The 13963-nt window shown below is 37.0% G+C and overlaps 1 protein-coding gene across 1 annotated transcript; it reads left to right on the forward strand.

Annotated features, from left to right (window-relative positions):
• Window positions 1-1528: 1528 nt before the first annotated feature.
• On the forward strand, window positions 1529-8439 carry LOC112145785 (NADH dehydrogenase [ubiquinone] 1 alpha subcomplex subunit 4-like 2). Its single transcript, XM_024271236.2, has 4 exons — window positions 1529-2418; window positions 4556-4641; window positions 7325-7388; window positions 8104-8439. The coding sequence occupies exons 1-4, from the start codon at window positions 2377-2379 to the stop codon at window positions 8158-8160; spliced, it is 249 nt and encodes an 82-aa protein (XP_024127004.1). The 5' UTR covers window positions 1529-2376; the 3' UTR covers window positions 8161-8439.
• The last annotated feature ends 5524 nt before the right edge of the window (window positions 8440-13963 follow it).

Below are 13963 nucleotides of genomic sequence, written 5' to 3' on the forward strand. Positions count from 1 at the left end.
TGCAATAATTTAAAAATCATAATTTTGCTTGTGTAACAATTTTAGCTTCTTTTACTTTTGGCAGTGGCACATACGAGTTCCTTTCAAAATAAAACCCTTCTGTGTCACAAAGGATCCTGCTGCTGCAGCAGATTTATCTGAATAAAAGTGCAAGAAAGTCAAATCAAACATGGAGTTTTCTATATTTATGACTTATGTGCACCAACATCCTTTAAGAGATGCTCCTCTGCGGACCTCGGTTGTAACCAGTGGTTATTTGAGTTACTGTTGTCATTTCCTTTGCTTTCTCAGCTCCTCTGACCTCTGGCATCAACCATACCTTTACTTAAAAGGTTTGCCCCTTCTGTTTGTTTGCCCTAAATGTGCTTAAACAAAAAGAACAATAAAAAGAAAGTGACAAAGTGACTTGAATCATCTTTCTTCCTCATTTTGATGCTCAGATTGAAATGCATCAGATCATCTTGACTATGTCTGCATGCTAAAAAGGTATTGAGCTGCTGCCATGTGATTGGCTGGTTAGAAATTAGCGCTAATGAGCTGTTGGACAGGTGTACCTAATAAAGTGACTGGTGAGTGAATTTTAACACAAAAGATTATCATTATTTTTAAAGGGGTAAGGAAGGTGAGACTTGAATTAAAATCAGAGTTTGTTCATTGCATTTAAAATATTGCCAAATCTAAGATGAGCAGAAATTCCCAATTTTGCGTCACATGTCAGTGAATGTCTTATTATTTTAAAATGCTAAATTTAACTGAGTTAATCATTTTTACACCCCTGACCGATTTAATTTTGTATTCGGATTAGCTGCTGGGTGTGGATAAAAAAGTGACGATCCACAGTTATAATGCACACTTGAAAAATAAGTTCCGGTCACATGGCACAAAAGTTCTGTATCACTCCACATGTATCTTTAAAGCAAACTTTTGTTCCATCATCTGGACAAAAACAAGCGGTAAGAGGTGAACGTTCTCTCTGAACTAATGCTGATCATGTTGTGACGATCAGCATTTATATCACTTTCCTTTGCTGTAGTGTTTTATTGCATTATCATGACAACACACTGCACCGCGAATCAAATAGTCCACTTTTTGTGAAAAAAATTATCTAAACCAAAAAATAAACAAGAATAAAGTTCTAAAAACTGATTGCATATTTATTTATTTTGTAATGGTATAAGCAGGATAATGCACTTCAGAGTGTGCATTATCACAAATTAAGACAACCGTCCTCTGCTTTGTGTCGGACAGTTCAGGCTTCCACAGCATGTGTTAAATTATGATAATGCACACTTCGTCAGGCATTATCACTTACATAATTCAATATTTCAAAATTGATTTTTGTAACTGACTCATCAAACTATTTATACTTTTTTCACTTGCTACATTTTTTCAAAACATTTTTAACTACTTCCAACTTTTCTGAAAGTACTGTTTTATTTTGAAAGTAATAGTTGTCTCACTTAAGTATATATTTTGATTCTCCGCCTGCCTTTGGTTCACCCACACATACTGCAGACTGAGAGAGTGGGATCTTGATTCAGATAGTTTAAGATGACTCATATAACCAAATAATAAAATGTCACATCAGACTCGGGCAGCTGGGCTGTAGGCACACAGATTCCCATTTCTCTCTGGACCAAAGTGTTTAGCTGGATAAACAAGAAAGGTGACTGACATAAACATGGACACAAGTGCAGCTGCTTTGTCATGTCTCTAAAGCATGATGAATGAGGTGGAGCACAACACATCCCTCTTATAACAAATCCTAAAGCCTGTGCATTTTTGTGTTAATGACATTAGCCTGCTGCTAAAGAACCCAAAAGGTCTGCAGCTGCAGCATCAGTGTCTAATCAATTGCCATTATCAAGCTGGTGACAAAGTCGACCGGAGGGATGTGTTTGATTGTGCGATCTCCTTCTCACGCTGCAATAAACAAGCGAACAACACTTAACAACTGCTGAGTTGTGATTTTAAAGTTTTCGAGTAATGATTGCCCTCATTAAAAAGGCATTTTATTAATTATTCCAAGACTCCGGCACAATGGCTGCGTTGTGGGTGTGAGTCTCGGTACCAGCTGTTTTGATGTTGTGTAACAAAGCGCTTTAGGACACGGAGAACACAGTGAGCCTCAGTGGAAACATACAGTGTCCTCAACAGATGTGATTATGAGGATTAGGGCTCTCCCTGACCCTCTTCATTAATCCATTGGGAGGCAGGCCGACTAACAACAGGTCTCTTTGCTCTTGTTGACAACTTGAACAAATATCTCTAGAGCTGCAGAGACCTTCTGTCACATGGACAGTTCCAGACTGTAGTGGTCAGTTTTTGTTCACTTTTTTTTTTTTTTTGGAAACATTTTGCGGATCAAAAACAAAGATGATTAAGACCATCATCCAGCATGCCAAGAAACATCCAGGGGTAGGTTACATCCAACTTATGCATGTACCAACTTAGATTAAAAAATGTCACCATTTTGATTGATCAAATGTGTTTTTGTCCAACATTCTTACATAAAACATCTTTCAGACTAAAAAGTAAACTCTTATATGCCTAAAATTTAAATATGGCATGGTGAACACACATACAGTGATCATGAGTCACAACAGTGACCATGCTGTAGTTGTTGTGTATTCTGAAGGCAGATTTTTAGTTGTAAAGGAAATTCAAGTTGGGATGAAATATTTAACTTATATAAGAGTAAAGGGTAAAACAATTAAAATAAAAGTTTTGATCATTAATATCTTAAAATTCAGATGTGTTTCAAATAGGCATCACAAGGTAAATTGTAAATTAAATGTCAATGATGATCCACATTCAGGAACAAAGTAATCGTGACAGCAACAAGGATGGCAAAATATTTCCTGTAATGGACAGACAGGATGAATGACTCGTGTGAACATTTCAGCACCAGAAAGTGAACAGCTCCTCATATACTTATCTTCATTATTTTATATTTCATATTCCATTCCTCCTTATTCTATATCTACTAATTCCAGTTCAGGGTCACAGAGATGCTGGAGCCCACCCAGCATCTCCATGACCCTGAACTGGGACTTATGGGTAAAGGCAGCATTCATCCTGGACGGCTCAACCATCAAATTTCATGTATACCTGTGTACATGTGTTATTTTTGCAGTTCTTGTGTTTTACTAATAGAAGCTGAAATTATAAAAATCATGAATAAAAAACAAGAAAAAAATAGTAGTAAATGTGACATTTTTGGCTGTCAGACTCTAATTAATCCTAATAAACTAACTTCCTGAGTCCATAGTTAAAGATCCAACTAAATGAATTGTTTTGGAATTTTTCTAATGATGAAGGAAATATATAAAATAATTGAAGGCTAAAATTGCATTTATGAGTCTTTCTTTATTCAAATAGTTTGTGAATCAGGATCAGATAAAAATCTATGGTTTGAAAAAGCTCTCAGTTTATCTTTTGGCAAATTCTTTCAAGGGTGGCCACAGTGAATCAGCTTTTCACTGATATGCACAGGGGGATTGGGAGAGATTTTTTTTTTTATGCTGGATGCCATTCCTGACACAACCTTGTATTTTATCCAGACTGGGGACCGCACAGACTGGAGCCTGGATCAAAGCTGTACGACTCCTATATTGCTCGTTTTTGTTGCAGCTGTAATGTTAGTTTGAGATTTTGCAATAGATCAAAAGATGATTGGAGTGGGACTTTAAATATTTTTGGAGAAAGAGTGACAGAAATATGTGGTATTGTAGTACAACAATCATGTTCCACAATCCGAATACAGGTCTGTAATGAGTTTTGTGTTTCTTGGGGATTCGCTGCGTCTCTGAGGGACATATTTTGCAAGTTTGAGATTGTAAACATCAAAGTTAGTGCTAGATACGTTCTCATCAACAAGGCGGCGAGTGGTGGCGCAATCAGACAGTAGACAGATGTCTAGATACAGCTGAGTAGAAACATCCTTCAGTTCAACCTGATCAAACTGTCAGCTCTCTAAAGCTTGACTGGATATGTGTGGGCTGAGAACAGCTGTTCAGCAGTGGTGTGACTCCCCCTCTGCCTCATCCCGAATATCTCACAGTAAAGCAGACAAGAAAAAAATGATGGGAGTGTGGTGTTGATGAACAGATATTGTGTGCTTTGAGTATTTTTGCACCAAAGCTCTAGGTGTTGCAGACGACACATCACATTGTCCCTCTGCCCCATTAGTGCGACTCTTTTTATTTTAATCCCCGTTGTTGTCACTATTTATATTCTCAATAGAGTCCTTGCATACAAACAGCCATTAATAATTGTGAGGGAGGTAGGCTTGTTAACTTGTGTGTTTGCTGAGGTGATGCGCATGAACACACAAGCAGCAGCTCCTTGTTTAGCGGCGTCCTTGCCCGTTCAACCCACGCTGACAGACAGTAGACTCACGCACGGCCTCAGCCTCATGCATATGGAAGAGGTGGTGGAACGGAGAAGCAGCAACAACAGCTGTGTGTGTGTGTGTTGATGGGGCGTCTCACGGACAGCACCTTGATAGAACATTATTACAATATTGTTTTTTTTTCTCTTCTCTACTCTTCAGTTGATCCCCCAGTTTTTCTTCATGACTCTGGGCATCACAGGGGCCTCGCTCTACCTGATTCGACTGGCAAGAGGTCCTCACGTCACGTAAGTCGCTCTGCTTGCACTCTGTGAAAAACTTTTGGTTAAAGCTTTGATTAGTTTTTAAATTATTCCTACATAGAGTGTCTTTATATTCCCAAAACAAACTATTCAAGGAGAGATTCAAGATACACTACTGGACGTATTACTTAATTCATAATTTGTATTAATAGGATCAACATTGTGTCCTTTAAGTGTTAGAATTGTATACTTATGAAACAATAGAGAATTTGTGTAAATATTAAATAGAAAAATATCTTTTGATTGTTTGCAAATCCTTCTGCAATCAGGTAGAAAACAATCTCTATAGTTCAAACTATGACACACAGAATTGTGTTTCTCTCATCAATTCAATTCAATTTATTTATTTACATTAAACGCACTGTATGCAATGAGCCAGAATTAGCCCAGCAGCTAATTTTCATCTGTTTTCCCTGGACAGATGTTAAAATTCTCAACCTAAAAAGCTAAAAACAATCAATAAAAACGTCATACAATAAGGACCATAAATAAAAATACAATTATAAGACAATCACTTAAAATACATCTTGATACAAAACACATATTACAAAATATTAAAACAAATATAAAAGACACCAGCTTAATCAACCAGCTCCATCTTTGTTTCTGCATTCACTTAAAATGCAATAAACTAAAAAAAACTAAAAGAAATGTTACTTTGTAATACTTCCTCCTACCTACCATATGTATTAGAGTGTAAGCCACACTGGAGTTTAAGTTACATGAGCCAAAAAAATGCATAATGAGGAAAAAAACAATATATATGCCAAGTCCCACATAATGCTTTATCAACTTCTGGTCTGATGTCACATTTTCAATGTGCATGTGTCGGCCGCCCTGTTTTTTTGACATTTGCCATATTCACTGTCCAATGTTTGTGTTTATAAATCTAGACGCTCCTGTCTCAAGTAGGAGAAGCTACGTGAAGGGTTTAGCTTCATTGCAACACAGAATATATCTTATTTACAATCCATGGAAGACACGGATGATGTTAAGTGATTAAGTTACATTTTTTTTCATGAGAATTCTACAAAAACATCGGGAATCACGTCTCCATGTCTGGGTTCATGAGATCATTCCGTCTTTTTTTCCCCAACGTCCGTTACCTTCTATAATACTGCAGGAGCTGCGTCTGAATGGCAGCGATTTCAGCGGTACTCCCCCCTGTGACCCAGTTTGAGGATTTACTGTGGTGCAATAATCCAAGAAAGACAGAAATAAAGATAATAATTATTTTTCGTTGTTAAAAAGAAGAATATCGCAAAGTTTAGGAGGAAAACGATCAGATTATCCTCTGTTTTCTCTTTTTTTTTTGGATGGCACTTCTTCTTCTGCAACTGTCAGTGGTATACTGAAGCACACACCTACAGTGCCCTCTAGTGGTTATTAGTGGGAAACAACCACTAAAGGGAATCCGGTTGTTAGTAGAAACGTAACAAATATATGAGCATATTTATGCTTTAAGAAATCATAAATAAGTCCCTGTTGAGTAGACAAGTCCCACCCCCTGTCTGGAAAATACTATTCACTCTTAGATCATGTCACAAATGCAGAAAGGTTTCTCTCGACAGCAGGCCACATCACAGCTGTATAAACCAATTTAGCAAATGTTGGAATATAAAGCAGGAACATTGATTTTTTTAAAGGCACATTTTTAAATATTGATTGCATAAGATGAAATGATCCAAGTCCAAAAGGACTGGTTTAACAGAAAATCGAAAGGATTTTCAATTGATTATAAAGTATTAAGTTTCTAATAAACTCTACATGCTATTTAGATAGTTTTATAAGAAATATAGTTATTCCTAAAAAATATAAATAACAGTCATCAAGAAAAATAACAACTATTTAACAGTACAAACATGCTCATTTTACAAACCAGAGCCCCTTTTAGTTTTGTCAGATGGCAAAAAGATGAGGTGAGGGCTTTTTGTCAAAATTGTGGTCAGAAAATTATGATAAGATGTATAAAATCCTAATAAAATTGCTAGAAGAAGAATGTCAGTCAAATGCACCTAGAGCACACACACACAAAAATCAAAATCTGTGTTCTAATAGAGAAAAACAGGATCCTAGTGCAAACATTCATGTGATACGGCTCTGTTTCTTCAATAAGAATTCAGTTTTTTTATGTCTGTGTAAATGTTGATGGTAAAATTGAAAACAGTTTTTAATGCAAAGTTTGTTTTTTAAATTTATTTTTCACTTATTTTATGATATTTCACAAAACGTATTAAATCCCTCTGAATTTAGCTGATTTGTCAAATCTTTAGGTGTAATTTTTTCTCCCTGTTTACAGACCCTGTACTTTTTAAATGCCCCATGAAACTTTCTAGCAGGTTTTAGATCTATGACTCCATTTTTAGAAATGACAAGTCTGTCAACCTATCAGGGATCAGAAGGAAACTCAACTTTAGCTGCTGAGTTTGTTTTGAGCTAAACAGATCTAGAGTGTTTATCGTGCTGTAGGGAGATCATTACTTTCTATCAGATAACATGATAGCTGCAGTTTGATGGTGCAGAACTCTCAAACTCTGTCTACAATTGTTCTGTTCTTCTGTCTTTCATTTCCACGTCATCACAGCCTTTATCCTCGTGTGTCTCTGTACCTCACTCATATGTCGTAAATTTCATTTTGCTTTCTTTTGTTTCTCTGCAAACCTTGTAGATTCTGGGACAAAAAGAACAACCCTGAGCCCTGGAGCAAGCTTGATCCAACCTATCAGTACAAGGTGAGAACTCTTACACAGAGGCGAGCACGGCCTGACTAATCTAGACATGTTAGATCAATGATCCAAAAACACGTGGATGAAGGTTGTCATTCATGCACTTGATGTTTTCTTGAAGTTGAGTCATTGCATCTGGACTTAAAGTCTTCTCTGTTCCAGAAAAAAGTGAAGGGAGACTGAAGCTTTGTTCAACCAAAATTGCTGAACCCACTAAACAAATGTACATAAAAAAAATAAAATAAAAAACAATTGGGATCCAAATAGATATGGAAGCTTTTCAGAGGAATGGAAGTTTTCCTGAAGGTTTTGGGATCTGGGGCACTTGACAATGAAATGAAAGTTGGAGACAAAAGGTCAAAAATGGGATGTTTAATTCTTGATGACAAGGCAAAGGTCTCGCATCAAAATTCCACCAAAGTCCAAACAATAATTATAATGAGGAGAGAGACATAAGACTGATGGCAGCAGGGAGGTGGAAAGGTGATGGATTTAATGGCACGCCAATAAAAATGCATAGCTGCTATACTTCTTCATTGGAGGGAGAGTGGGGGTTTGCACAAAGATGCAACCACATATTTATTTTTTTAAACCTAAAAATAAAAAAAAAAAGAAATGACAATATGTGTTTTCACAAGAGAGGAGAACTCCTTCCAGTATGGAGTCCAGAAGGACAGGTTTAATTTAAGCAAAGCTGATTTAAATTTTCTTCCTTTCACAGTTAGTAGCTGTCAATACTGACTATAAGAGCCTAAAGAAAGACCGGCCGGATTTCTGAAGATCCCCCAGGCAACTCCGGAGGCTCAGAGTGTGGCAGAACCTTCAGCTCTCACCTCATGAACATCAGACCTTCTTCTGGACACTTCCTGTGCCACCTTGGCTCTGTTACAGCAGCTCTAAAAGAATTGAAACACCAATTAAAGACCATAAATAAAAGACAATCAGTTTTATTCATATTCATGTTTGCCATTCATCAAAACATGAATTCACAGTATTTTTAATTAAATAGTAATGGTTATTTATAGTAAAGCTTTATTTCAAAGACTTGCAGGTTAGAAATGTCTATTTCTTATCATTTGGATGATTACTTTATTGTTGCAAGCCTAAAAAAACATTTAGCTCATAGTGTTCACACTGGACAAGCAGGGAAGGGCTTCTTCTTCATCTTTTTTTTTTTTTTTTTTACTGTTTTTCTACTGTTAGCTCATGTCTGCCACCTACAGTTGGTAGAGTCTTATTGTGAAAATTTTGAAGCGGTCAAAATCTAGAATCTTGGTCCAGCTTTTTCTTTCACATTTCTATTCTGATATATGAAAGAATTTGTGTCACAAAATTCCGGCTGGGCACAAACCACAATTATTAATTTCTCCTATATGATACATTTTCAAACATAAATTATAAGGGTCGCCATCCATAAGTCAGTACCAAATCCTAGTCCCTGATAGGTCAAAGTTCGACCTGGTTTAACGCACCTTCAATGGCTGCATGCTTTTGATTTGAAACGGTCGTAGAAACTAACAAGGGGAGGTTTAAATGCTGAAGCCCAAGACGCATGTTTTCGTGCATTTACGTAGATTTTTCATTGGAAGTGGCCTCTTGAACAGAACGTGCAGAGGGTGATGTGGTTAGAATACACCTAACTGTGCAGCTTGGACAAGTGAAGAACCCAGAGTTATAGGGTGTTTTGGGTCTTTAATCTTCAGACACCTTCACCTGGGTGACCTAACCAGGGTTGACCAGTTTGTGTCCAAGGAGTAAGCTACTCTACTCTTCACTTCTCTTGATCCAGAGTCACCTAGAGGCTGTTTCAGCGGCCTCACTGAGGCTTTTTCTTTCCAGCAATCCTCTGATGCCAATATGCTTAAATACTTGATGCATGGACTGTCCTAAGAACCCTCTCCAGCTCCTCTTCATTCTTCCACCAGTCCAAGATATTTGGCCTTCTTCTATTCAGTATCTTAGAAAATTTCACTATTGAAAAAGTTCAATATTCAATTTTCCACAATGTTTCATTCTGATCATCCATATTTTCAAAATGATGTTCTGCTGAACTATAAGAGTACGCACCTTTGCTGGATTTGATGTGTTATTGCTAATTGTGCAAATACTATTCTCTGCAATATTAATTACCAGTGTGGTTATTTGTAGTAAGAAAACAAAAACATTATTTACAGAGATAATCACATCAGAAACCTTTCATTGCTGTCACACATGAACACATGCTGTAAGATGAAGCTGGAGATGAAATGAGACCGAAATAGAAATCCATCATGAGAAGAAGGATGTTTATGCAGGTCAGAGAAGACTTTTAAGCCTGTTGTTTTTTTAGGTTTTCAGTTCTAGGAGGATGCAATCCAAAGGGAGAGACTCAGAGGACATGGACAAATCATTTGGTCTGTGAAGACACAAACATTGTTTTCAATCAGGTGAGCAGCACAAAATGACACTCAGCATCAGTACTTTGTACGAATCTGCCTCATGCTGCTATGATTCTCCCTGTTGGGGGGCGTCATTAAATGTCTGTGTGTGTGGTTATCCCTGGACACCAGAGAAAATGAGATTCTGTTCTAATTCTACAAAATCTGTCTTAATGTCAGGCCTATGCTGTGATACTGGCTAAAAGAAGAACATCCACTAACGTCTGTGTCGGTATGGGAGAGCTTAAGATGCACAAAACAGACTGGCAAGATCACAGCCACTGGACATCACCCATACTTCCAACATGACTACATCAGTCAACGACGACTGGTAGCAGTCAGTCTGAGTCATGGTTTCTTTAGCAACCACTCTCGCCACACCCCTACCACTTGAAAGTGGGAGGATTTGTCAATTAAACATTCAACATGATGCAATAATGAAAATAAATACTGAAAAAAATTGGATTATCAAGAAAATGCTCTTGGAACTAGCAGGTACTTCCTGTTTGGAACATCGATGGGGAGGGATCACAGTCCAGTTCTTATATAGTCAATGGTCACAAAGCACATAGTAGAGGCAAACATCCAACCTCAGCTTTCTGGGTCATTGCTATCATGCTGTATGTTAATGTGAAACTTAAAGGACAAATGAAGCTCAGGATCCAACATCTCCTTTATTTGTACATTAATATAAATGGCTGAAATGACCAACTTCTACAACCTACTCAAACGGAGGTGCTCACTCTGGGCTGGGTGTATTGATGTTTACTTTATAGAGAGACGACAGTGGGAAAATGCCCAACAGGCATAACACAAGAGAGAGAGACCGCAAACATCGACCTCACACGGCAGACCACAGCTTTGCTCCGACTGGCCTGGAGGCAGACTGTTCAAAATGGTCTTTTCCAGGGTGAAGAGGTTCTCTGCTGGCAGTCAGAGACAAAGAGACAAAAATAAGAGGGTATAAAGCCAGAAAGCTTGGGCAGTATTAGGGAGAAAAATATTCCAACACTCCAAAAATGATCAATAGGATGGGGCAGACTAAAGTTAAAGTACTTAGAGGTCCACCCACCTGTTAAGAAAGTGCTCACAAAATCAAAAGGACCATTTAAAAAAAAAAAACATCCTCTTGTTGACAGCTGAGATGAGTAAAAAAAAAAACGAATTCAAAAAAAGTTTGTAAAATCTGATTTCTTAAATTAGAAGTTAATAAAAAAAATGTTCGCTTCTGACAACTGCCTCTAGTGGTACTTTGAGGAACAGCAACAATTCCAGGAATCTCCAGGTTTGAAAGTAAAACAAAAAGTAGGAAATTAGGAGATTATGGAGGTCATTTACAGTTTGATATGTTTTAACTGTCATATCGATAAGATGTTATTGATGTGTGACCCTTTGGCCGATGGATTGAAGCTTAGAAGCCCGTTATGTGCAGCTCGCCAAATCACCAGTAGGGGTTTGTTTATGGGGTAAGATAACTGTAAAAAATACAAACTTACACATAAAGAAAAAATTGAGCACAAATTAATACTTTATGACATTAATACTCGCATAACTTTGCAAAAATTAAGAACACCATTTAGTTCTATGTCTTTATTTGTTTCATTTTTACAGTTACCTTTCCCCATAGTTAACCAGCAAAGTTGCTTTGTGTTCATTTAAAGATATTCTGGTTTAGCATCATAACAAAAACTGTTAAATCTTATTGAAAAAAAATGTCTCTATACTTCCAAATCATTGAGTCATGTGACCACCCCAGCCCTCCATCTCCTCTACGATTGTGTTACTGTGAAGAATCTACGGCTAAGACTCACTTACTTTGATTTTACAAAACCTGTTTGCATTCTTTGCTATGCAGAGCTCCAATAAAACGATGGAAACAGACGGCCACTTAAGATCCTAATAAACTGTCCTTTCATGTGATTGAGACTTTTTTTTCTAGAGCTTTTTTTTTGTGAGAGAAGTGGAAGGAGATGTCCTGTTTCTTGGTTACATCCTCTCCGATGAGCAAGAGCAGATATTTTTAGATGAGGATTAATTTTAATGGGTGAGATAAGAAGTTGTGGGTGGAGGAGGGACGAATAAATAAGTAGGACATGCCACAAAACAGGAGGCAACGGTGGGGGCATTCGCTCGGTGTTGTTGTGAGGCCCTGGGCAGATCCATTGATGTAGTGCAGAAAGTTGGGCCTTTCATCCTTTAGTGTGTTCTCCCGGAGCTCCAAAGTTAAAATGAAAGCACAAACTAAAGTCTGTCCAGATCCATTTTGGGGTCTTTGGGGTAAATTTCTGGGACTAGAGGTGCTTTTATTCGTTCTATAGTTTGACAAAACAGTCATTCTGGTTCCAAATATGGAAAGAGTAGTGGATTGCACCAGTAATGTTAGGTTGGAGGCATGAGAGGGAGGGAATGTAAACAGAGTTCTCAGTAAAAATGAAGGGAAGGGGGGCGGGGTTGCTCTATGTCAACAGTCCCAACCATAACTCAAAGGTAAAGTTCTAATTTTTTTATTCATTCATTTATAAATGAACTACTGCTGCTCTGCAGAAACTATGTCCTAGAAAATGACTCAAGTTTTTTGATTTTCTGCTAAAAACAGAATAATAATAATTAAAAGACCTCTGGGGCTACTTTTATAGATGCTTGGAGTGGGCGTTTAATATTCAGCTCCAAAACCAACTTTATGAGTTAAATGTTTGCTTAAATGTCCAAAAATGAGCTTTTAAACAATGAAACACAATTAATTAAAATATGTGAAAATGTATAGATAGCATCAATAGATAAGTAAAAAAATGGGAGCATTTTTTTTAAATAAAGTAACTTACAGTATGTGAAAGGAGGAGAGGAGTTTATGCAGCATAAGCAATCCTGTTCCTAGAATATGTCATTGCTCCTAGAGTAGTTTTCAAAGTAAGAGGTAAAAAAAATAAAAATAAAAAAAAAGTTAAAAGCTGCTGACTGCATGGGGAGAGGAAAATAATCAACATATAAATTCTGACTGAAAAAAAATGGCGCCAAAATGAGGTGTAAAGTTCTTTCAAATATTTTTTTGGCTCAAATATATTTTTTACATTAAAAAAAAGTTGTGTTTACTTTAAAATAGACATGTTACTTACAACTGATCCAGTTCAATTTGATCTCTATAGCCCAATATCACAAAAACAAATGCCTCATTGGGCTTCATGCCAGTAAGTTTACACAAGCAGAAGGTTGGTCATATAAAATATAAACTATAGCTAATTGCTAAACTAAACAGACTAAATAAATCTGGTAATCCTTACCCTTAGACCTCCCTCCCGGTAAGGAAAAACTCAAACCGTTGAGGATAACCTTAATATGATCAGGCTTGTTTGTCTTAGTTGACTCAGATGTGTCACTTTAACAGCCAAAAACTTTTAGAAAAGTGTGGCTAAATGCCTTTAGCTGCCTCTACTAGCTGCCGCCTGAGGCAGCGCCATCTTGGGACGGTACAGGAAGTAACTTTGACCACTAAAACTTCAATGTTACTGTCCGGTAAAAAAAAAACCCACATTAATGCATCATCTCAAGTGCTTTTCAGTTACATTAACTGGGTAAATTATATTACTTTATGTTCATTTGTTTGCTGCTATATGTGTACATGTATATAAGATTTTTTCTTCCCTGAATATTTCATTTTTATTTTACTGTGCAACTACTGCAATAGAATGTCCCCACAGAGATGAATAAAGTTGATCTTAATCTCTTTTTAAAAAGGTACATCTCCATCTGTTGTTAAATTTTGATAATTGCTGTCTGTTTTAGGGTTTCCATTAATCTAATACGCAACTCTTGATTCTCAAACTGATTTCAGACCAGAAGTTGTGACTGAAAAGCTACAGAGTATTGTAATGTTTTCTAATTTAAACTGCAGATGCAGCAAGGCCAGGATTAGGAGAGAAATTAGGATTATTGCAGGGAAAATCCACAACTCCTCATATTCTGTAGAACACTTCCGTCCCCCATTATGAAATAATTACAACATTTTAGTGAAAATTGAATTTCCAGAAATGGGTCGTAGTTAAATCTGGACAGTCCGGCCCCTTTTTGTACTAATTTTTTTTTTTCCACGGCCATGTCAGCTTCTGTCCAATTTCATTAGTACAAGCGATCAAATGACAAGCTACATTCATGCATATTGTATCTGCA

This window comes from Oryzias melastigma, linkage group LG5, assembly GCF_002922805.2.
Source record: "Oryzias melastigma strain HK-1 linkage group LG5, ASM292280v2, whole genome shotgun sequence".
NCBI lineage: Eukaryota > Metazoa > Chordata > Actinopteri > Beloniformes > Adrianichthyidae > Oryzias > Oryzias melastigma.